The 24,844-nt window shown below is 36.7% G+C and overlaps 5 protein-coding genes and 1 pseudogene across 8 annotated transcripts; 4 read left to right on the forward strand and 2 right to left on the reverse strand.

Moving 5' to 3' along the window:
* Window positions 1-1,002: 1,002 nt before the first annotated feature.
* On the reverse strand, window positions 1,003-4,272 carry LOC111805811 (uncharacterized). Of its 2 annotated transcripts, none has more exons than XM_023691046.2 (6): window positions 4,112-4,272; window positions 3,402-3,548; window positions 1,912-1,952; window positions 1,520-1,579; window positions 1,374-1,430; window positions 1,003-1,271 (listed from the first exon to the last, which is right to left on the reverse strand). In XM_023691046.2, the coding sequence occupies exons 2-6, from the start codon at window positions 3,517-3,519 to the stop codon at window positions 1,197-1,199; spliced, it is 351 nt and encodes a 116-aa protein (XP_023546814.1). In that variant the 5' UTR covers window positions 3,520-3,548; window positions 4,112-4,272; the 3' UTR covers window positions 1,003-1,196. The 2 variants fall into 2 exon arrangements, with proteins under 2 accessions (XP_023546814.1, XP_086984257.1); XM_087128131.1 differs by having other exon boundaries at window positions 3,402-3,545; window positions 4,112-4,269.
* A 2,511-nt stretch (window positions 4,273-6,783) lies between these two features.
* On the forward strand, window positions 6,784-9,396 carry LOC111805213 (rac-like GTP-binding protein RHO1). The gene is made up of 7 exons (XM_023690157.2): window positions 6,784-7,255; window positions 7,770-7,857; window positions 7,956-8,065; window positions 8,174-8,237; window positions 8,666-8,730; window positions 8,805-8,870; window positions 8,961-9,396. Exons 1-7 carry the CDS (start codon window positions 7,157-7,159, stop codon window positions 9,060-9,062), a joined length of 594 nt encoding a protein of 197 aa, XP_023545925.1. The 5' UTR covers window positions 6,784-7,156; the 3' UTR covers window positions 9,063-9,396.
* Window positions 9,397-9,545: 149 nt separating this feature from the next.
* Window positions 9,546-11,733, reverse strand: LOC111805212 (uncharacterized). Of its 2 annotated transcripts, none has more exons than XM_023690156.2 (3): window positions 11,472-11,733; window positions 10,427-10,769; window positions 9,546-10,323 (listed from the first exon to the last, which is right to left on the reverse strand). In XM_023690156.2, exons 1-3 carry the CDS (start codon window positions 11,553-11,555, stop codon window positions 9,743-9,745), a joined length of 1,008 nt encoding a protein of 335 aa, XP_023545924.2. In that variant the 5' UTR covers window positions 11,556-11,733; the 3' UTR covers window positions 9,546-9,742. The 2 variants fall into 2 exon arrangements, with proteins under 2 accessions (XP_023545924.2, XP_023545923.2); XM_023690155.2 differs by having other exon boundaries at window positions 10,415-10,769.
* A 443-nt stretch (window positions 11,734-12,176) lies between these two features.
* LOC111806199 (uncharacterized) lies at window positions 12,177-16,290 on the forward strand (annotated as a pseudogene). Its single transcript, XR_015422948.1, has 6 exons — window positions 12,177-12,643; window positions 12,908-13,042; window positions 13,158-13,236; window positions 13,845-13,939; window positions 14,942-15,158; window positions 15,252-16,290. The product of XR_015422948.1 is annotated as an uncharacterized LOC111806199 (transcript).
* Window positions 16,291-17,826: 1,536 nt separating this feature from the next.
* On the forward strand, window positions 17,827-19,057 carry LOC111805933 (putative BOI-related E3 ubiquitin-protein ligase 3). Its single transcript, XM_087128593.1, has one exon. The coding sequence runs from the start codon at window positions 18,331-18,333 to the stop codon at window positions 18,856-18,858; it is 528 nt and encodes a 175-aa protein (XP_086984719.1). The 5' UTR covers window positions 17,827-18,330; the 3' UTR covers window positions 18,859-19,057.
* A 3,554-nt stretch (window positions 19,058-22,611) lies between these two features.
* On the forward strand, window positions 22,612-24,437 carry LOC111805773 (expansin-A11). The gene is made up of 3 exons (XM_023690995.2): window positions 22,612-22,809; window positions 22,890-23,211; window positions 23,647-24,437. Exons 1-3 carry the CDS (start codon window positions 22,668-22,670, stop codon window positions 23,957-23,959), a joined length of 777 nt encoding a protein of 258 aa, XP_023546763.1. The 5' UTR covers window positions 22,612-22,667; the 3' UTR covers window positions 23,960-24,437.
* The last annotated feature ends 407 nt before the right edge of the window (window positions 24,438-24,844 follow it).

A 24,844-nucleotide genomic window follows, 5' to 3' on the forward strand; every position in this document is an offset into this window, starting at 1 on the left:
GTTTTGAGACAGAATTTTCGGGGTCAGGGTTCGGCGTTTCGCCGCCACCGAGTAGCGTTCCGCTTCCGAAATTCAATCTCAGGCGGGAGGTGAGTTGTAATGTGGAGGCCGCCGGAGTGGATGCCGGAGCAACCGACAACCTCAGGCGATTATTGCGCCTCCGATGAAGAATTGTAGTATAATTAGTGGTTTAGTTTTAACTTTCCGGCTAATTTTTGTTCCTGTTTTTGTAAGGGTTTGATGACCTCCTTGGTTTTTATAAAAATGGAGGTTCACAAACCAAATCCTGAAATCTCCGCCTGCATTTTTTGGTCTAAGGAGATTGCTTTATGTTTATTATAGCAATTAGGGTGTCGAATTAGTTTGCTTTATGTTTATATATATATTTTATATTTTGTTAATTAGCTAATGCGAGACTCTAACAATTATTTTCTTAACTCGACTCTGAAACACTCGAATAAATAAGCTCCCTTTGATTGTGAGGCTCTTTAACTCCTTTTGGAGCCTTCAAACCAAATAACAACTCAATTAATTCGACACTCTCAAAAAGCCCAACTCCTTTAGAGCACTTGAATAACTCCCCTTGTATGACAACATCTCGTTGAAATCCATCCACAAAGATGCGGGAAGGAAGGGATTTGTGATCAAGAAGGTCCAAGCAACGAGGACTTTTATCGAAGGGTTGAAGGAAGTTGAGCAAACGCAAAGGATCACTTGCAGGGCATTCAGGTACCCTTTGAGCCCTCAAACAAGTATACCTTTGAGCCTTCGAAACAAGTATACCCTTTGAGCCTCCGAACAAGTATACCCTTTGAGCCCTCGAACAAGTATACCCTTTGAGCACTCGAACAAGTATACCTTCAAAGCTTTGAGTTTTCTCAACTTCCTCAAATACTTAATGTCGATTCATAAAAAACTTAAACTTATCAGGGTAAATTTAGCATCGACCGAACGCAAAAAAGAAAAAACACCAAAAAGAAAAAAACAAAAAATGATTAAGCATACTTGTTAAACAGAAAACTAAAAATAAAATTATACTTCATCTAGAGCGAGATCGTCGTAATGAACAAAATTCGCCACGTTTAAGCTTTTGGAATGCGTTAAGAGCTATCCTAACTCAAGGACTTTGCTGCCCCCTAAAGAATAAAAGACGAACTATGGTGAAGCATACATATTTTATAATGTTATGTGGAGGATCAATTCTCTCTGGTCTGATGATGGCACTTGGTGCACGTATAAAAGGTGGTCTGCCCTTCATCAGCCGATCTCATCTGCATTTTTATTGAAACCACACTCAAACTTGGGACTCTTTCTAATGGGAATAAAAGAGAAAGCCTCAAGGGCGTGGGCTTATGAGTTGGCATGAAAAGTACCTGTCTGCTCTCAAACCAAGCTTCATCATTCCCACATTTCTCACATCTCCTCCTTTCCTGTCAAACATGGCAGCTTCATATTAGTGCCTACTACTTACACGTTTCAAGCAGAATACTTACACCATACACTTCTTTTCTCCTACTACCTTTGATAGCTGCATTTTCTCTTCATCAATCAATGAAATTCCCAACTGCTTTCTAATTTCCTGCGATTTCAAAAGCTAAATCATTTCTTGGATGTCTGGCAATCAAATAGAAGGGGTCTTATCAAGATTAGATCATATGAACTTTTGCTTATACTAAAAATTTTCACCGCTAGAGGATATCGACCCAATATGAATTTTGGGGGTTAGGTAGGCTTATTGATTTGCCGAGCGTAGAGAATCATCATATGGGTAAATTCATCCAGAAACAATCTTAGCAAATTTTCGAGTATCCTAAAGTTCAAAAGCATAGGAATGACATGTTGCTGGGATGTCTTAGAGCTAGAAATAGAACAAGCATGGGGATGATAATGTTTATGCTTCAAAAGGCATACCTCAGCAGTAACTGTGTAACTTATTTCTCTGCCGACGATCTCTGAAATAAGCCCACAACACGCAGGTTAGAGATATTTACTAAAAGAGTGCATGAAATATTTAAGGAAAAGCTTCTCAACTGCATTTGCACAACTTCGATGCCTCAAATCATGAAAAGAAAGATTGGGACTCCAATACTTTCAATTTCAATATGCAAAGATGATAAGATGCATAGTTCTTTCAACAAAACGATTAAAAATAAAGCAAAGCCCACAAATTCTAAAATGATTTGATATATATATCCTTCAGAAAACCAATTTCAAGATGCATAGAATAATATTCAGGGAAATCATGATGGCACTTGGGCCTTTGCATAAGACTAACCAGCCTGAGAATTGTAATGAGTTCTATAATTTTCAGTCTCTGGTTAGCTGTTAATACTTAGTACTTGGTTCCACAGACATTGTTATAGCTATCTCACTTTCTTCATGTAATTGTGGTCAAGAAATCATTGATTTCATTTGAAAGAACTCTCAGATAACTCAGGTAATTGTAATTACAATTTCTTCATGTAATTGTAAGCTAGCTCAGGTATGAGAAGGCAGAGGTTCCATCTGCCAAATCTAAAGAAACATTTTTCACACGCAGCCTTCATTGTTATTAGTCTATTACTACATTTGGTTTGAAATCAAACCAAAATTTCGAAGGTCCATCTTGCTAGTTTGAAGAACAAGCTTTCAAAATCATGATCAATTCAGCCTATTCATTTACCTACACCAGTCAGCTTCCTTATGAATTTGAGGGATCCAATTGTCAGAACCCCAGCAGTCTACCACACTAAGTCTTTCTGAGAGGACCACACAATCTTCCACGGTCTGTGTTGGAATTCTATCACTACAGCCGAATAACATATGCCGCAGGCTTTTATTTAGCATAAAGTTCCAAGGGCTATTTCTAGTCTTAGTCAAGGCCAAGCTACGGGTCCAGATGGTTTTTCCATAGTTCTTCACGAAAACTTGGGATATTCTCTCTCTCGAGCATGATACCATGTCAACAATCTAGGCTTCTCGAAGAAAGGAATTCTTGGTGTGAATATAACCGAGACTTATAACCTTTATGGCAAAGGAGAACGAAGCCAAGGAGGTGTAAGACAATAGGACCCATAATCCTCCCTAACTATCGGCCTTATAAAATTCTTGATAAACGTTTGTGAGCAGAATAAAAATTATACTACCAAAATCATCTTAAATTTAAGTTGATAGATTAAAGAAAAACCAACCTGCACAATTCAGTTCTAGTAAAAAGATTAAAAAGAAACATAGAAACTTAAGATAGAAAATGAAAAAATAAATCATGTTTTTCACATTTTTAGCTACATAAACATGAAGAAAAAATGAACTAGACTACAAATTAAGCACTCATTCATATAAGTAATGTGTGTTCGAAGGTTTAAATTACCCAAAATGAAAAACTAAAAGTGAATAAGATTAACTCCGATGTGTATGTTCACCTTTTGCACTTCGCCTAGACTTGCACAAAGGACACTCGACATATTTCGTTGAGCTGAATGACAACATGGTTCCACACAAGTTGCAAAACAAGAAGTCATGTCCACGAGAATAAGCCATAAATGGCCTTGCTGCTTCCCCAAGCGCTTCTGACAAACAGTGTTCATAAAAAAAAAAATAGTTAGAACAATTATAAGAAGTTCAATTACAACAAATAAGAGACCAAAACAAGGCTAAAACTCCAAACGAAAAAGAATATAAAAAGAAAAATTGCAGCTGAAACCACAAGGGGGCTCCTCATAAGAATTAGTAAGCACAATTTAATCAAGCCCAAGAAAGAGCTTCCCCAGATTTATTGTCGAAAAGGGGCGAGCTACCAGTGGAAGAAAACGGTGGATAGCCAAAGATAGCTGAGCTGGGCGGACATATGGATAAACAATCGACCTTAAAGAAAACTTGCTAAAACAGAACGAAAACAATATGGTTTTGGAAGCTTAAACCCTCCGGAAACTGCACTGGAAATTGGTTCCGTTGGGTTCGCCCATTCATCTCTGGGACCTAACCGAATGTGTGGAGACCTACCGAACCGCGCGAAAATACGAACCAAACTCCCAGACTCCCAATCAAAATTTCGATTTCATTCAAAAATCATCGCAACTAATTTCAGTCGACATTGATAGAAGAGAAACAACGAAGATGGTTTACTATTTACCTAGAGACGACTTGTCGGGACGAGATTTAGAGAACAGCTACAGCGAACGGCGGCGGAGGCAGCGGCAGCGTCGGTGAGTGACGAGCCGGCAAGAAAAAACGATGGGTCTGAAAATCAGAGTCCCCGGGAAGAGAAGGCGCCAAGTAGGGTTTAGCATTCGTTTTTTTTTTTCCTTTTTCTTTTTTTATTTTATTTTATTTTTTCTTCATAAAACAGAGTTTTACGTTATTTTCGAAAATGCCATTATTGGGCCGGGCCTATTGGAACCACTTGCACTTGATTATTTCCTATTTTTTAATTAAACATAATTAATTATAATAATTACGTTTATTTGTGTTTGGCTGTACATGGAGAACAAAAATTCCCCAAACTACTTAAAGAGCGAATCTATATACTCAAAATAAAAACAAATAAATAAATAAATACAACAAAAAATGAAAATGAAAATAATAATAATAATATTTATTGGCACGTGGGGAGGATCCCGATTTCCGAAGCGCCGTTTGTGAGTCACGTGAGTGGTTCCGCGCAATCAGCGCGATTCAATTTGCTGACTCATTCCCTTTCCTTTTGTCCTTTTCTGTATTTTCACATGATACCTTATTTTCCTTATCCTTTACCATAAAATAATATTCAATTACAGTTTTAATTTCCATTAAAATTTTGTCTTTATTGGGAGAATATTTAAATATCTATTTTGCCTTTCGTTTATTAATATATACATATCTTACTTTCAACTTTAATAATTGATTATTAATACTACATTTTTAAATAAAAATTATTTTATGAATTATGATATCACAATCAGCCTCCGGTGGCCAACATCTCTGATACCATTTGTAACATACAAAGATCACAATTAGCAGATATTGTTCATTTTTCTTCGTTACGTTTCGTCATCAGTGTCACGATTTTAAAACATGTTTGTTAGGGAGATGTTTTTACATTCTTATAAAGAATAATTCGTTTCCTTCTCAAATCCACGTGCGATCTCACATTTTAATGATAGATGTATGAGTTTAGTAACATTTTGGTCCATGATGTCAATTTTCCGTTACTGATATCTCGTGAAAGCTGATGTGTCAAATATTAAAATATTGTGTAAAAACTCAAATTAATAAACCGAGAGAGGATAAAAACTTTATTTTTATGTTTTATTTTATATTCAACACTAATTAAAATACTTTGTTGTTTATTTTAATATACATTGTTTTTAGAACATATTATAATAAATAAATTGAAGACTACTATGCTTTGCATATATTTTTTTTATATATTTTTTTAAATTGATTAATAATTTAAGAAATAGAGAAAATTCAACCAAACAAATTATTTATAAGCGGGTTTAACTTTAAGATAATTTTAATTATTGAGGGGAAGAATTAATGTTTTTTTATTTTTATTTTTGGTATGAAAAATGTTAATAATTGGTTTTCGAATGGATTTAAAAAATAAAATATTTATTTATATCAAGAAACGCACGTCCATTCTACCACCTTATGCTGGCCACGTTCCATTCATTTTTCAATAATGATAATAATTAAATAAAAATAAGTAAACATAATTATAATAATAATTTTAAAATTTTAAAATAAAATTCATAAAATAACAAATAAGTGACTACGATGGAATTAACAATATTAAACCTTTCTTAATCATCGTATTTTTAAAATTGCTATATTTTATTTTATTAATATAAAATATTTATGTTAGTCACTAAAATCATAAATTTAATTTGTTAATTACTATTATCCGTATTTTTATTATATATAACAAATTAAATGAACTGTAATGTCCCAACTTAATTGGGGACGAGAACAACTCACCATTTGTAAGAGTGTTTTTATTTTATTAATATAAAATATTTATGTTAGTCACTAAAATCATAAATTTGTTAATTATTTTGATTCGTACTTTTATTATATATAACAAATTAAATGGGCTGTAATGTTCCACATTAATTGGAGAGGAAAACAACTCACCATTTATAAGGGTGTTCAAACCTTCCCATAGCAAACGCGTTTTAAAGTCTTGAAGGGAAGCTCGAAAGGGCTTTGAGCCTGGGTTGTTACAAATGGTATTAGAGCCAGACACCGGACGATGTGTCAGCCTTCTCACTGTTCCCCAAAGGTGGGTAGACATGAGACGGTGTGCTAGTAAGGACGCTGGCCCCAAAGGGAGTGGATTTGAGGGTGGCCCCACAACGATTGGAGGAAAGAAGAGTGCTAGCGAGGACGCTGGGCCCTGAATGAAGGTGGATTGTGATATCTCACATTGGTTGGTTGGAGAGAAGAACAAACCACCAAAGGTGTGGATACCTTCCCCATTCAAGTGGAATGGGAGAATTCCCACTAGCACTAGTAGGTTAGTCGGGCTACGAGCAATGTAGGATATAGACATTAGTACAATAGGGGGCTCGATGGAAAATCCATATCTGGGCCGGGGTAAGGAGTCGAGCTGCTATTTTCCTCCCCTAATTTTGTTTAAAATGAATTATTATAAGAATTTAAAAAGTAAAATAAAAAATTAATATTTAAAGATTTATTTTTAGGAATCATATTATTTTTGTGAGTGGAGTAAATAATAAAAAGAAAATTATATAATTAAGAGAGAGAGAGAGAGAGAGAGAGAGAGAGAGAGAGAGAGAGAGAGAGAGAGAGAGAGAGAAAGTGGGTTATTTGTGGTAGAGGGGAAGGGATTGGTGGCAGAAGGTGGGGAAGGCGGGCGAGCGCTTCAACCGCATTTCATTTCTTTCAAAATAACCCCATTTTCCTCCCATCTTTCTCTCTTTCTCTCTGGCTCCTGCAATTTGGGATCTCTCCACTCTGCATTCCCCATTTTCCTCCCTTTTCAAGAATTCAGATCCTCCACTCTCTTTGATTCCTCTCTATCTTCAATATCCTCGATGGATTACTGTTGATTTTCTGATTTTCTCTTTCTTTTTGCTGGCCCTGATGAACGATCGATTCTGAGGGAGGAGAGCAAGGGAACGCCCACTTCGAACGAGGCATTGTAGTTTTCGTGTTTCGGATCTGGTGCTTCGAGATGAGTGCGTCCAGGTTTATAAAGTGCGTAACGGTTGGTGATGGTGCCGTGGGTAAAACCTGTATGTTGATTTCGTATACGAGCAACACTTTCCCCACGGTGAGTTTCTTTGTTTCTTTCTTTTCGTTTGTTATGTTTTCCTGCAATTTTGAGGTCTGGAGTGTGTTTTGATTTTCGATAACATCATTCTTATTCCTCGCTTGCTTGTTGTTAGAAAGTTTTATTGGATCTTGTGGAAGAACCACGGGAAGAAGGAAATAATAATGGTTTTCTACTTTGTAGGATATTTAAGAAGGAAATGTTCTTGATTATTCCTTTAGCCAAGCCTATTTCGTTGCCTTTTTTAGCTTTTCATGGCATGATTTCAATGGGAGCAAAAAGAAGGATTAAATTTCCGGATTTCTTTTTTTCGAAGACTGTTGTTTCGTGTATATTATTGTTTTAAAGCATTTAAGCGAGCTTGGATGATGATGATACATTATATTACTCGAATAATTCGTATCTGAAAATTGTTTGGTGTGTTTTAAGCCTTGATTGGAGCTTGTGGGGTTGAATTTCTGTCCGAAATGCGTGTTTTTGGATAACAATGCACCCGTTAACGCTTAATTTGCAGGACTACGTGCCTACCGTTTTTGACAATTTCAGTGCCAATGTGGTGGTTGATGGGAACACGGTCAACCTAGGATTATGGGATACTGCTGGTAACCACATGATGAGAGTTCTAATTTCTCCGCCCAATAGCCTATTAGATCATTTTATTTAATGTTTAGAAGGGATTTGAAGTTACTCTTTTGAACAGGTCAAGAGGATTACAATAGATTAAGACCACTGAGCTATCGAGGTGCTGATGTTTTTATTCTTGCTTTCTCTCTCATAAGCAAGGCCAGCTATGAAAATGTTGCCAAGAAGGTAGCAAGCTGTAGATGAAATCGATTATTATGCTAGCTAGCTCGATATTAACTGTTTATATGCTAAAATTATACCTTTGCCGATGACCCTTTTTACATTTTCACACAGTGGATTCCTGAATTGAGACATTATGCACCTGGTGTTCCAATAGTTCTTGTTGGAACTAAACTTGGTAAGAATTATTTATTCGTTTTGAAGTCAGCTTTAGTAGAGTGATGCATCAGGTAGAGTAGTGGGTTAGTTCTGATTTTCAAGATAGTTAGTTGATCCTGATCCTCAACACCACCCTTTGTAAGTTAGCGAGAGCGTTTCCTTCACATTGCATGCCATTCCCTAGTTGAAGCAAGTTGAAAAGCCAGCCCGAGATGTGTGCATCCATCCATCCACAAGTTCTTCGTGTTGAAAGAATTTTTTTTCTCAAGAGTCGTATCCATCCATCCATCCATCCAATATGAGAATAACTGAGTTAAAACATCACTACTTTCTCTAAGAGATCATAGGTTCAAATTCTCCACCTTCCTTATGTGCGATGTAAGTATCATCATTGTCATCACATAAGTGTATAATCTTGCAATTCACCTCACTGCGTTTCGTTCTTAGATCTTCGGGATGACAAGCAGTTCTTTGTAGACCACCCTGGTGCGGTGCCCATTACCACTGTTCAGGTAAATAAATACCTTCATAGCTACATACGAAGGCGATTTTTGGTTGAATATGCTGTGTTATTTACTGACTGTAGGGAGAGGAGTTGACAAAAACTATCGGAGCCCCAGCATACATTGAGTGCAGTTCAAAAACCCAGCAGGCATGATGATAATAGATACCCATCTGTTTTTGGTTTGCGTATGAGTGCACACTTAATTGAAGGATTATGTTGGATGGTTTGTTGTTGCAGAATGTGAAAGCAGTGTTCGATGCAGCCATTAAAGTGGTGCTCCAGCCACCAAAGTCCAAGAAGAAGAAGAAGAAGTCGCAGAGTGTCTGTTCGGTGTTATGATCGCGGAAGGAATATGCTTTTGCTCGTGCCGAAGGAACGACAACTTCATATGTACTCGCCTTTTTCTCAGCATATCTTTAATCCCATGTCATCCCAAGGATACGGCCCCAAGCTGACATTCCAAGATGCAAATAGAACAGTGATGGATGATGTTTGTTTCTTATTTTGCAATCTGTTTGTTAGCGATGACCACCAACATTGCTAACCCCCCAATTTCTCTGTTTGAATTTGTTCATGTATTAATGAGATACCTAAAAGAACTGCTCCCTGGGCATGAACATGAACATGGTTTAGTACTCCTAACATTATATTGTCTATTTCCATTCCTTTGAAAGCTCGTGTCAAACATAAATTGAATCTTCAACTTTTCCCAATAAATTTACAACCAATGTTCTCAAAATGCGATCAAATTATAGTTTTGAACTTTCAAGAATTGATGGATCGGTATGTTCTTGGCATAAGCAAATGGATATGAACAAAATCTTTAAAGCAAAAGCTGCTATATATAGAATCAACACTAAGAATTTACACTTGCATCACATCCCCAAAGCATGCCTGTTCATTGTCTCACAGGAGAGAACAAAATTGAATGTCAATTATATTTGATTCTAAAACAATTATAACGCCAAGACTATTGTTCCTACTGGCTGTACACATCTCTGCGAGTAAAGAATTCAAAATCAATATGGGATCGTGTAAGGCAATGAATAAACATCGGCATCGGCAAGATATTGTCCTCTCGGCCACAGACTGGAACTTCTACAGCTGGGGACAGAACTGAAGGCTTCATTGGTCTTTGTACTTCGTCCATCTTGCTTTTCGGTTCGGAAGAGCCATTCTTCATCATCCATTTGTTGCTCCAACTGAAGTGGAGGTGGTACCCACTTCTCAAACAAGGCCTCATAAGCAGATTCGACGGGGCTTCCGGTGCGTGGTAATGACATAACATTACCTAGTGAGCTAATTTCCTTGACAGCATGCGGAGAAGGGTCTTTGATCTTAGGTTTAGAAGAAGTGCGATCCTTGACAGCATGCGGAGGAGGGTCTTTGATCTTAGGTTTAGAAGATGTGCAATCCTTGACAGCAAGGGCCGTTTCAGAATTAGCAAAGCAAGTTGATCGCCGAACAACTGAGCTGTTTTCATCACTCTTTTGATCACGAGAACAATCACAACCAGATACAGAACACGTCTGTTCACTGCCAGCTGATGAATTCTCTTGCTGGCTTAGTGAAGAAGCCAGTTTGATCCGAATTACTTTTCCTGTTTGAAATCAATAACATATTAGCGTTTGTTCATGTGGCCAAGAGAATTTATTTCATAAGTGAGACTATTATCTATAAAGAGAACACACCAGGTTTACAACCTTCATCAGGCTGTAATGAATCATCCCTTTTCCTCTTTTGGTTGATCTGAGTTCCATCCGACAAGTAGCCAGGACTGTGAGGCCATACTGGTTGTCCATGCTCTTCAGTGAGACCACTCTTTTCTAATTGTTCTGCTTCAACCTTGGTTCCCTCTAGACGATCCTTGACCTCTTTTACGCATGCCTTCTGTTTCTGATCATTCAAGTCGCGGCTACGAGAAGATTTTTCCTTACTTTCCTTACGTTCTTTGCTTTTGTGTTTCCTGTCCTTGCTCTTTTCTTTCTTGTGCTTACTTTTCTCTTTCTTGCTATCAGTCTTGCGCTGTCGTCTTTCAGATTGGAGCTATAACGCACCAGAATAACCATTTAAAACAGAGTAGACGACGCAAGCACCAAACATGTCAACCATGCCTTACTAATAAAATGCAACCCTTCAAAAGGGTAGATATTCCTATAGTAAAGGAGTATTTCATCTGGACACAGATAATCATAAATTCGAAGTAGCAAATACGTACATTCACATCGTGTATTAAAATGGCTAAGGACATCGGGTAAAAGAAGGTCTGTGCGAAAAATTCCCAAATAAGGGTTCATGTTAATTAGCTTACGGGAAACCCTAAATATCTTCCTTTTAAAATTGTAGAGAACAATCCATTTGAAAGCAAAAGGAACGGAGTTTAAGGGCACTTAGAAAACCATGACGAGATCCAAAGGCCGAACATCCATACAAGATCTAAGAACGAGTTGTACGACATGCAACTATCAGAACCCCAAACCACCATCTACACACTCTGAACTCCAAATAATCCAAAATCAGAATCCAATTATTAGGGTACAAAAAATCTCGCACATCGTAACAAGAGAACCCAAATCCATTCTTCCCCCATCGTCGCAAAAATTAGAGGAAAAAAAAAGCCGTTCCTGATTATAGATATACCCCTATCCAAATAGTTACAATTCCAAGAAGATTTCGCAATCAATTGGAATCAGAACACAATTGAATTCAGCATACATTATCAAAACCAACCAAATAGCTCAAACAAACCTTAATCGATTCGATCAAGGCCGCCTCGGTCCTAGCCACCTTCCTCACGTAACCAGGAGGTGGGTAAGGAAAACAACGAGACATCTGTGTCTATTATGGGGAGGGTTCGGCGAAGATTTGAAAGAAAAAGGAGAATCGAAGTTCAGATTTGAGAAAAACAGAAGAGACGGTATAGCGATGAAAACCCTAGAGGAGAACGAAGAAGACGTCTTTGGAGCGGCAAATTGGAAAACCTAAATGACTCTTACGCGGCTTCGAAAATGGGGGAGGCACTCTATTTATAGAGCCGATCTACCGCCTTTCGACTATAAATACCTATTTTACCCTTCCCGTTCTTCTTCCGGAAATTTGTAGCTTTTTTACGCCTTTTATCATGTTTTTAACTTTTAATTGATAATATTGGAATTTTATCAATTATAAGTTAGATTTGGAATTTTTTAAAAAATAAATTAATGCAATTTATGTCTTCAATTAATTAAAATTTTAATTTCGTTCATTTAAATTTATTTTTTAAATTTTCTAATAATTTGTTAAATATTGAAATTTATCAATTAAAACAATTTATGACAATTATCAGTAAAATTGTAAAAATGATTTTTCCTTTAAAGAAAAAAGAGAATTTGAGATTTTTAAAGGGCTTTTTGGGAAATTCAATTGTATGGAGCGGGCTGTTTGACGCGTTCCCATACGCAAGTAGGAAAGTTCCGACGAGATGTAATCTACTGCTTCGTGAATCATCGTAATACTGTGCACCATCCTTACATCAACGGCCGGAATCGTACCAATTCCTCCTTTCCAAACCCCTGCAAGGGAATCCGACTTCCAGTGTGATCTTGGTTGCCATGCGAAGGATTGAAGGAGTTCATGTACTCAACCGAATTGTAAGTGGTGATGCCGTACCGCCACCACTTATCGGTGGGTCCTCCGCCAATCGGCAGTGCACTGAACGTGTACTGGATCGAATATTCGGTGTTTCTCGCAAGGATCGAATCAATTTGGTTTGTATTATCCTTCTTCTGTTCGGAAAGTTGCTGGAAATGCTCGATGCATCTCTGTGGCCTCTTCATCTTTGGATCTAGATGAGGTTAATGACTCATCGCGTCCCTCGTTCGTACCCAAGGATGTGGTTCTCTATCAGTACGAGGCTTGCCCGTTCTGCAACGAAGTTAAAGGTATTTAACCTAACATCGTAGAGGAGTTTTCAGAATATGAAGTTCTAGGTGGATTGAAATGAACAACTATTATTTAGGTTTGATAATTATGTGGATGAGAAGCAATTTCTCACGTGTTTATGGGAATGGACATTAGATCATTCATTAACTTGAATGAATCAAACTTTGAGCTTAAGCTAGAATTCTTGTTGTGAAGTTTCAATTCTATTGCATCTCTTCCTTTCTTGGTTCTTAGAATTTCTGTTAAACTTCTTTTCCTCTCAGCCTTCTTGGACTATTACAACGTTCCTTATAAATTTGTGGAGGTGAATCCTATCTTCAAGAAGGAAATTAAGTGGTCTGAGTACAAGAAGGTGCCAATTCTGATGGTTGATGGTGTCCAGATGGTAGATTCTACAGGTTCGTTCTGATCCGAAATCACTAGGAAAAATGGAGATTATAATTTTTTCTTTGGTCATGTTGCAATGTTTTCAATTAGAGTAGTTCTAATAATTGGCCTGTTTTGATTGTACAGATATAATTGATAAGCTGTACCAAAGAATTCATCCTGAGAACTCTGCCTCGATCTCAGAAGAAGAGAGGAAATGGCTTGGGTATACCTTTATACATCTCAAGGCTCTGTACATTTTTCTTTTTCTAGCAGCTTTTCTATGGACCCATTAGATTTTCGAGGCAAACAAAGTCTTTCCTACCAAAGAATTTGTAAGATCCAACATTGGTTTGAGAGGGGAACGAGACATTCCTTATAAGGGTGTGAAAACCTCTCCCTAAAAGACGTGTTTTAAAACCTTGAGGGGAAGCCCTTGAAGGGAAAACTCAAAGAGGACAATATCTGCTAGTGGTGGGGTTAGACTGTTACAAATGATATCAGAACCAGATATTGGGTGGTGTGCTAGTGAGGACGCTGGCCCCCAATGGAGTGGATTATGAGATCCCACATTGGTTGAAGAGGGGAACGGTTGAAGAGAGGAACGAAGCATACCTTATAAGGGTGTGGAAATCTCTCTGTAGAAGACGTGTTTTAAAACCTTGAGGGAAGCTCGTGAAGAGGAAACCCTTAAAAAGAAAGTCTAAAGAGGAAAATATCTACTTATGGTAGGCTTGAGCTTGAGCTGTTACAGAATTTTAACTGACTAATTTGTTATTTCATCATTTCTGTGTAGCATATGTGACTGATGGATGAGCATGTCTTTCCGGGTAGGTGGGTGGATAATCACCTGGTGCATGTTTTATCGCCAAACATATACAGAAATTACAAAGAGGCTCTTGAGTCTTTCAATTATATAACCTCACATGGTATGATAGTAGACCATTTTATGAACTATTTTAGCTTGCTTTATCGCATAGTTTTATCATATTTTACCGTGTTTTTTATTGTTTATTTCCCAAATTAGTTGTTATCTTGTCTTATCACATTGAATTATATATTAGCTGGGGGTTGTTAGTTTCAAAATTATAAAATTTAATTTTCACTTTCTTATTATGTTGAAATAGGTAAATTTCAACTCATACGAACACTGTGTTCGTATGGGCCATGATAGTGGGGGAACTGATTTTTATGCTCATTTAGACATAGGCTTGATCCAACAAAATGTTTATATGTTTATATGTTTGTTTTTCTATTTTTGTGTTTATCGATTGCAGAGTTAAAGCAAAAGAACTAGAGAGCTAGATTTGAAATTAGAGAATATAGTGATGGATGAGCAATGGTCTCTAAAATGCTATGTTCAGCAGCAGGTTGATATGGCTTAGAAATGTATCTAGTGCATGCATAGAGTCCGAATTTTCTGTGATCATACATGTTGGCAGTCATCAAGACTCCACCATTTGTAAGATTGCAGTTATATATAGCTGTATGCTGAGAATGGTGTGTCGATGCTTTTGGGACAGAGTTGAAGTAGTCTCAAGGTGTTATGTAACAGTCCAAGCTCACCGCTAGCAGATATTGTCCTCTTTGGACTTTCCATTTCGGATTTCTATTCAAGGTTTTTTAAAACGCGTCTGCTAGGAGAGGTTTCCACACCCTTATAAGGAACCAATGCGAGATCTCACAATCTAAAGTCCAAAGAAGACAATATCTGTTAGCGGTAGGTTTGGATCGTTACATGTTAACTGCTAAGTTTATATATCTTCAGTCCTATCTCAATGTTGTAACTACATATTCACTTTGTAATCTTCCTTACTTTTATCCTATTATTACATGCAGAAGAAAGCTTCTTAAGCTGGAATCATTTTTCTTAAGTAATGAAATATTTTCATGAGTGCTTGACTTGTCTGCATAACTTCAATTTGGTGCAGGAAATTTTACTTTCGCACAAAGGATAATAGCAAAGTATGGCGGGGCTACAGCCATGTAGTTTGTTTCCAAGAAATTGAAAGAGAAACATAACATCACCGATGAACGCAAAGCCTTATACGGAGCTGCCGAAACATGGGTGGATGCCCTGAAAGACCGTCGGTTCCTCGATATGCTTAACTTCATTCACGATTCTGTTCAGTTGAAAATAAGTTAAAGGTAAGAGAACAGTTCCATTTTACTACATATTTGTCTCTGAATAGGTGGATCAAATCCTAATTTAGCTGATCTTGCTGTCTTTGGTGTCTTGAGACCGATCCGATACCTTGAATCTGGAAAAGATATGGTAGAACATACAAGAGTTGGTGAATGGTATACTAGAATGGAGAAAAAAAGCTGTGGGAGAATCTGCAAGGATTGATTCCGTAAGTTAGTACAATTTATAGTTTTTGTTTGTCAATATTATTCAATGTCTTGCTAGGTTATAGAAAAATATCAGACAATATAGGATTTCTCTTGTCATTTCAGATGATTGAAGGGTCTGAATTTGGTGTCTTGTCTCTTATAGGCTGAAAGGCATTACTCGGTGAACCAAATAGTAGATAAAACATACACACATCCTAAAAGAATTCACCTTAAAAATAGCCATAAGCTGTAGGTTAGAACAGCTTTAAGATCTCAAACTCCATGATATGCCTTTACCCTCCTCTTTAATACTTCCCATACTTCTTATTCTGCTACGCAACTCCAACTTTAGAAGGTGGAAAGTGATATCACCACCACCTTAGAAACTGTCCTTATTCACTTGTGTTGGTGGTCATAAATAGCTTGAAGGTTGGTCCTCTGTGTTCTGGCTGAGGAGGTATTCCCTCAATTATAACCTACTAAATTAGGTTGCCATTTAGGTCTTGGTTGGGGTGGCCTAAATTTAGCAACATTTTCCTTGCTGAGATCTGACTATTGTGGTTAGTGGATAGTTGTCATTTTCAGGCTTCAACAATGGCTCCCCTTAGTTATGTGCGAGAGGTTTATCTCATGATCTCGAAGTGAATGGAATGAAATATTGAGTCTAACAGCTCAAAAGAACCAATGAGGTAGGGAACGTTCCAGTGCTGGGAATATATAGGCTAGAAGAGCTCATGGAAGTAACTTGTTGTAACCGTCCAAACTCACCGCTAGTAGATATTGTCTGCTTTAGCTTGTTATGTATCGCCCTCAGTCCCACGATTTTCAAACGTGTATGCTGGAGAGGTTTACATACCCTTATACTGAAATTAAATATTTTAACAAACAATAATTAAATTATGTCATAACTCACTAATTTAATAAAAATAAAAAGCTTTGCACATAATTAAGTCTTAATTAACAAAATTGATTGTTGAATTTCTCTACCAAAACTAATAATCGTAGATATCCAAGCTTAAGGTGCAAGTTAATTAAATTAAAAGTGATACTAATCAAGTTCCTATTAAATGAAAGCCAACCAACAAAGCAAGTACAATATAATAATAATTAGATGTATGATTTAATGATAATAAAAATTAATTATATAAATAATTTATAATTAATAACTAGAAATTTAATATAAATTAATGAGTTATTTATTACCTTTAATTAAATATATCATTAACTAATATTTTGGCCCTTTTTTATTTTACAGAGAGATCGAATTTCTCATAAGAAATTTTAATTATTAATTTCAAAGAATTTTTAATGAACAATTTCAGCCTCAAAATTGATATATTACAAATAATAAAAATTAGGAATGATATAGAACTCTATTTTGACACGTGGAAAACTTATTGCACAAAAAGACACCATTGAACTGCTACTTTTGGTTGAGAAACGACACGTCGGATAACTTGGAAATGGCAGGGCATACCATCGTTTTGTATGGGTCCTACTTAGCACGTGGGTATTTCATCTAAGCACGTGGGCAAATATGCCACTCTGGAAATTCGACTTTTAATAGGAATATAGGTAGATACATGGGACCTAAACATTTATTTTTTTTATAAATAAACAGAAATATAGAAAAATATCAATATTTTTTTATTAGAAAATAAAAACATTATCCACATTTATCGAATCAAATTAAATGAATTACATTTGTAATTACCATATAAAAACTTATCAATAAAAGTAATATTTAAGGTTTGTCTAAAAATTTTAAAATATTAAAATATCGTTATATAATTTAGATAACTAGATTTAATCTATCTTAATAAATATTAAAATTCACTGTAATTATTAATTTGCAAAATTGTTAAAATAAAAAATGTTAGAAAAATAATAAACTAATAATATAAATTAAATTAAAATTCAACGTATTTTATAAATTATAGGAAATATTAAAAATACTTTTGCTTGAAAAAACAAAAATAAAATTGGCAGCGAAAGAGATTGTGTGGCTGGAAACACACCCACGTGGCAAAGAAACTAGAAGCGCGTATACCAAGTTCGATGTTTCGAATTCCTTCGAAACGTTGTCGTTTTAATCCACATAAAATTTAATAAATTACACTTTTTCATTTTTTAAATTTAATATTTATGTCAAATTGGCCTCTAGAAATTTAAGCATTTAGAAAAAATAAAATAGATTTTGAATTCGCGTTCCTAATTTACGAGTCGTTAATAGTTCTCTCTGTTGGGACCGGTGCACTTCTCCTTTTCACCACTCTTCGTGTTTTTTTTTTTGTATCTAGTAAATTTATAAATTATAAAAAATATTAAGATAAAAATACAAAATAAAAAATTTAAAAATTTATCATTTAAGACTAAATAGTATTGTAATTACAAATTGCAAAAATTAAACTTGTAATTTAATAAATATATTTATTGATAATTAAAAAGAGGGGTTATTCTATTAATATTCAGTTTTCCCCATAACTAAACTGACAATTTCTTCTGTTCTTTCAAATCACTTATTTCTATTTAGTCCTCAAAGAAATCATTATTTATGTAACCCTCCCACAGCCTCCTCTTTTCCCAGCATCATCCATCCCCTGTTTCTGGAAACGAGACCTTCCCCTGTTTCATGTCGTTTTAGCTCAGAAACATGGCTGCTCCATCTGGGTTTTGTTCGGAGAATTTCACGTTTCAACATAGAAGTTTTCCTCCATTTCCTAATTTCCTCGACCATCTCAATCCTCAACAAACCCAGTTCCATTTTCATTCTAGAGCTTTTCAGTCGCCGCCGCCACCGCCGCCATCTTCTTCTTCCTCTCTATCCTCTGTTTCTTCCTCATCCATGGCGGCTTTGAATTCCGAGCTCGAGCTGCAGAACCAAGAAATCAACCTCCTCCTGCACTTTCAGGCAAGCCCCCAAAACCCAGTTTCTAGTACCTTCTCTGTTTTATATTCCCTAATAAACTAGCTTGATTGAGTGTAAATGCAGAAGGAAAAGCTAAGAAAAGCAATAGAAGAACAGAGGAAGGAGGAAATGAAAGCATTATTAAGCAAAGTAGAAAGAGAAGGGTGGAGGGTCACGAGGGAAAAGGAAGAGAATTTAGCAGTCGCCATTAGAACAGGGAGGAAGCTCAAAGAAAGGCTAAAAAAAACAGAGACAGAGAAGGAGAAATGGCAAAGAATGGCTAATTCACAAGAAGCCATTCTTATGAGGCTTCGAAGCAAGCTGGAAGAAGCTAATGAGAGACAAATTATGGGAAAAAACAGTGATAATGGCGGCGAAGATGCAGAATCACATTACCCAGAAGCAGAGGAAAAAACAGAGGAAGGAGGCGAAAATGGCGGCAGTGGCAGTTCGAGCTGCTGCAAGAGCTGCAGAAACAGGAATCCATGTGTGCTTTTTCTGCCTTGTAGACATCTCTGTTCGTGCAAGTACTGTGAAGCTTTTCTGGAATGTTGTCCTGTCTGTCGTTCTGTAAAGAAGGCAACACTGGAAGTGCTTTTCAGCTGACCGACACCACAACAAAACATGTTTTTTTCCCCCTTTTAGGCTTAATAATCATAATCAAACTCTTTAAGTGAATAAACTGAGAAATAATTACAACTCATGCAGATTTTCGAATCAATTTTTTCGGGATGGATTCGGGCTTGGGGAGGTTGGCTTAGTAGGGATGCAACTTGTTCTTCACCGTAAGTCTTTTGGATACGATCCTCATCGACACATTTTATGACTTGATTTGACCTGATAGATCAAAATCGAGCTGACTTAAACTTTCTTTTAAAATCGAGCTGACTAAACTAATGGTTTAGTTAAATTATTCGTCTATGAAAGACTAAACCCATTTCCTAATGTGGGCTTCGGTTAGTTTTGTTAGATGTATTGCCTTTCTTTTCAACTTGGACTTTTTTGCCCTTTGCTCCGTGTCCACTAGCCCTCCCGTCTAGAGTGAAAATAGTTGTCTTGTCCTTTAAACAATCATAACAACAGCCAACGCATTGGAAATGTTTGTCATGGTCGGGTTCTTAGCTTACTATTATGCATACCCTAACGTGTCATAGATAGAATTCTGATTTTTGTTTTCATATCATAAATTCTGGTTCCGCCTTATCTGGGAGTGAATGGGTGGAATCAATGCACTTGGTATCTAAAATTTAAAAAAATTTAATTTCTTTATCAAGTTTTAGATGTGATCGGTACAAGTACAATACCCATGAAATGTAATATGTCACGGCTCATCACAGCATTAAGTGAACATTGTACGATGACTTTGTTCGTGTTTTCCAACAAGACGTGGAATTTCTTAGTAGTTATGGTGGTGTTCAATTCAACAAGTCTGAGTGATAGCCATTAAATATGTATCTAAAAGTTGATCGATATGAACTCGAGTGATGTTGAGCTATAAACGACACCTAAAAGAGTAGGTATTCATGAGTAAAAAAGTTCATGAATCAGTCAAATAACAAGCTCGTGTATGTATTACATATACTATCGACAAGTGGCGAGCGTTGAAGCATGTCGTTGCCTAAACGAGAAGCAAAATTTGATCTCGAGCATCTCGAATCGACTGAAGAACAGAAGAAGGCATGGCACATGCTTGGAAGGAAGTGAATAGTTTTGCAAACATGTGTGAATTCTGACATCCACAACCTTTTAAACTTCAGTGTCTCTGTGTAATTGCTAGGGTTCTTTGATCTTCCCAATGGTCTTATCCAAACAACCAACATTGGCACACATGTAAATGTACATGAGCAAGTAAGCATCCTCATCAAATTTAGGTTTTTCGTCTCGGTTCTTAGATTCATATTTCTCTTCCCGAGAGGAGCTAGCGAGCCTGTGCTGCTATGGGGGCAGACACGAACAGTCTAGTGTCTAAGCAAGATAGACAGCTAGCTAACTGGCTAGCTTTTTGTTTCAAATGTTCACAAGTGAGATTCAAGGGTGTTTCAGAGAGAACTCGTGACTTTGCTGATGGAGAGGTCCCGGTATTCCTATCAATACTCCAGTTATCAAGACTAACTCTTTTAACCGCTCAGATTCATCATCAACTTAATAAAAAATATTTGCTCGAAAAACTAAATATTTATTTTTAAATAAAGTAAAATAGACCGTTTTAATTGAATGAAGCTATCAGACTTAATTGTCCTAACATGTACGTATTTGACCAAATTATATTTAATTTTTCTAATATATATCATTCGTAAAGTCAAACGAGTTTTCCTATCAAATATCGAGTTCACATTTAATAGTAATTTATTTATTTATATATATACAATAAGTCAAACACAGACATTAATGGCTAATTTGAGGAGTTTAAGGAAGAGGCCATGTGCATGAAAGTGACTTAAAACCATATAATTTTCCTTAATAACTGTAATTAAAAGCAATGGATCTAATTAATTAGCAAATCATGTTAACTACCATAGACTTTCTCACCATAATGCAATAATAAATAAATAAATAAATACATTATATTATAATAAGTTCATTAATTTCAATTTTTTTTAATAATTAAAAAAGTACCAAAAACCCATATGATGTTCCTTAGCCATGTGCATCATACTGTTTCAATCATTTTTTTAAATTATTATTACAAAATTATTTATATAATTTGTTTTCGATTGTATTTTGGTCGTTGAATTTTCAATATTTAGTTTAATTTTATATTTAAATTTTAAAAAAGCGGTTTATGGTTTTGCTCGTTACGTATTATCATCAGCCTCACAATTTTAAAACGCGTATACTAGGAATAAGTTTCTACAATTTTCGTTCCCCTCACCATCCAAGGTAAGATCTCACAATCTACCCTTTCGAGGGCCAACGTTTTCGCCGGCACATCACCTAATGTTTGGCTTTGATACGATCTGTAACAGTTTAAGCTCACTGTTAGCAGATATTGTCTACTGTGACTCGTTATGTATCGCTGTCAGTCTCACAATTTTAAAAACACGTCTACTAAGAGAGAAGTTTTCACACTCTTATAAGTTCGAGTAAGAAGTTTATTAGTCGATTAGTCGATGGATTTGGTATGAAAGTACAAAAATGCCCTTTATGAACTTGAAGGAGACAGCATATGATCTGTACTTTGGCATATTTGTAAGTAATTTTTGTTTTGAATTTGTTTGGATCTTGGATTATGTTAAACTCACATGCTAAACATCATTAATTAATTACATAATTATTAACTTTTGAGACAAGATAAGTTTATAAAAGTACATTAAAAATATATATAAACAATTATTGAATATTGTATTAAATAATTTAAAGGCATCAGTGATATTGGTATATATGTCAAAAATTGGCATGTGAACATGATATATATATATATATATATGCAAATCAAAAACCTAAAAAAAAAAAACATGTTCTTAATTGCAAAGTTGTCCGCTTTAGCTGATTACGTATCGTTGTCAGCCTTACGGTTTTAAAGCGCGTCTACTAGGAAAAATGTAATGTCCCACATTGGTTGGGGAGGAGAATAAACCACCGGGTGTGGAAACCTTCTCCTAGCATACGCGTTTTAAACCCTTGAGGGGAAGCACGAAAGGGAAAGCCCATAGATAACATTATCTACTAGTGGTGGATCTGGGTCAGTATAGAAAATAGTGGATCTGGAATATATTCACACCCTGAAGATTTCGTTCCTCTCTCCAACTGAGGTAGGACCTCACAATTCACCCATCTTGGTCTCGTACACAGCTCGATGTCTGGTTATGATACCATTTGTAACAGTCCAATTCCACCGACAATAGATATTGTCCACTTTGGCCTATTAGCCATCAGCCTCACGATTTTCACATCCACGTCAAGAATGTTTTGTTCCATCCTCAATTAATATATATATATATATATATATATAAAATACAACTTTTTATTTAATAAATTTAAGGACTAAAATGAAAATTTATATAAATTTAACCAAAAAAAAAAAAATAATAATAATAAATTGTGAGTTGGAGTTTGATTTATTCACGTCTCCTCTCCGGTGAAGCCATGTGGGTTTGGCCATGAAGAGCTTACAGAACGTGGGATTGATTGAATTATTATTTTTTAATTTTTATAATAATAATAATTTAATAATTTTATTATTCTTTTAAAAGAAAACACATTGATCTAAAGTTCTTGAATCATTCAAAGATGATAATTGAAAATATTTATAAAAAAAAAATTTAAGGGATAATTTAAATTAAAAAAAAAAAAAACAACAATTTGCTTGCAGCTGCAGAGCTCACATGTGAGGTTGTTGGATTCCTTGTTATTTAAGACGGCGGTGCTTCTGATTTCCATAACACCTCTCTCTGCTTTTCATTTCACCGGAATTAATGGCGAAACTTCCTTTGATCTTCGCTTTCTCTCTTGCTCTCTCCGATTTCTTCTTCTTTTCCGGCAATGCTTTTGCGCCGTCGGGATGGAACCCCGCCCACGCCACCTTCTACGGCGACAGCGACGCCTCAGGGACAATGGGTAAGTCAAAAGATTTGGTTTTGGTTAGTGTCTCTGTTTCTTTTGTTTATGTGAATTTATATTGTTATTGGTGGTTGCAGGCGGAGCTTGTGGGTATGGGAACTTGTACCAGACGGGTTACGGGACGAGAACGGCGGCGCTGAGTACGGCGCTGTTTAACGACGGTGCATCGTGCGGTCAATGCTTCAAGATCATTTGTGATTACAAGACGGATCCACGGTGGTGCATTAAAGGGGCGTCGGTGACCGTGACGGCGACCAATTTCTGCCCGCCTAACTATGCTCTGCCCAACAACAATGGCGGTTGGTGTAATCCTCCGCTTAAGCACTTCGACATGGCTCAGCCTGCTTGGCAGAAGATTGGCATTTACAGAGGCGGAATCATCCCCGTCCTCTTCCAAAGGTATCTTTTGTAACGTTAAGTCCACCGCTGACCGACATTGTACTTTCGTATTTTCCCTTAATATTTTTAAAACCGGTCTGCTAGTAGAGGTTTACATACCCTTCTAAAGGGTGTTTCGTTCTACTCACCACTAATATGGATCTCACAATCCACCCCTTTGTGGCCAGTGTCCTCGTTGGCTCTCGTCCCTCTCTACAATTGATGTGCGACCCACCAAATTCACCCGACTTTAGGGCTAATGTCCTTGTTGGCACATCGCCTCATGTCCACCCATTTGAGTCGGTTCTTAACTTGAGGAGAAAATTTAGGAACGAAAGAATCTCTCCCCTTAAATTGTTTTTTTACTCCTTTATTTGTTTTGACATATTTGAATCGTGGGTCATATCTAACATTCTTAAACTTAAAATTTTAACCAATTTAGTTTCTTAATGGCAGAGTTCCGTGCATGAAGAAAGGAGGCGTGAGGTTCACCGTGAATGGACGAGACTATTTTGAGCTAGTTTTGATAAGCAACGTGGGAGGGGCTGGATCCATCCAATCGGTATCCATTAAAGGCTCCAAATCCGGCAATTGGACGCCAATGTCGAGGAATTGGGGCGCCAATTGGCAGTCCAATTCCTATCTAAATGGCCAATCTTTGTCCTTCAAGATCACCACTAGCGATGGCCAGACCAGAGTGTTCAATAATGTTGTTCCTTCAAGCTGGCGGTTCGGCCAGACATTTGGAAGCAAGGTCCAATTCAGCTGAGCACCACGCCGGCGATTGGAGAGGCAGAGGCGTGCCGAGTGGTTTTTTTCAATCTACGGCAGCAGCCCGCCACCTGAAGAGACGATCCATGGGCGTTTGAATTTGTGGCAGCAAAGTAATAAGAAGCCTAAGCAAATTACTTAATGGCTTCAACACTTAGTTTTTTTTTTTTTCCTTACATTTTTAAGGTCACTTTGTAATTTCAATGGCTTTGTTACTCTTCTATAAATTATATACTACTTGACTATGCATATATGTACCCAAAACTATCACTCCTTTCAATGCCTTGAGCTACTACTACTACGACCATTTGTCCCCTAATCTCGAGTCCATCATCTCCCGAGAAGTCCACCTAGCTATTGTCAATGACAACACCGTTCTTCTTGTGCTGCTTCGAATACACTTTCGTAATTGTTTCATTAGAGCTAACCAAATCATCGCAAAATAAGCCAGATTTATTAGAGTCTGTTTGGAATAACTTTTTCTTCTCGTTCTTTTTTAAAGGGTTGTGGCTCATCTACTGACAACATTATTTCTTGTGCTCAAGACGTCGTTGTTTTGATAATTACAGACCAAAAATGATATTTTGCATCGAGAAATAGGTTGAGAGTTTTAAATCAAAGGTTTTTTGTCCTAAACCCTTCCAAGAAATTGGCATTGAGTTCTTTTCGCGCCAATTTGTCGCAGATTTCCAATGATGGGAAGCTGGTGACGGCGGTGCGAGGTTGTCGGAGTGGACAACGCGACGAGAAAGAGGAAAGTTCAGAATCTGAAGCACCACGCGGCGGCTGAGACGTCTCTTCACTCCATTGTGATTCAGAAGCTATTGAGCACCAAAGCCCATGTCGATCGTCAGGTTGCCGCCACTCACCATTTCAAGCTATA

This window comes from Cucurbita pepo, chromosome 11, assembly GCF_057944985.1.
Source record: "Cucurbita pepo subsp. pepo isolate OVF chromosome 11, ASM5794498v1, whole genome shotgun sequence".
Lineage (NCBI taxonomy): Eukaryota > Viridiplantae > Streptophyta > Magnoliopsida > Cucurbitales > Cucurbitaceae > Cucurbita > Cucurbita pepo.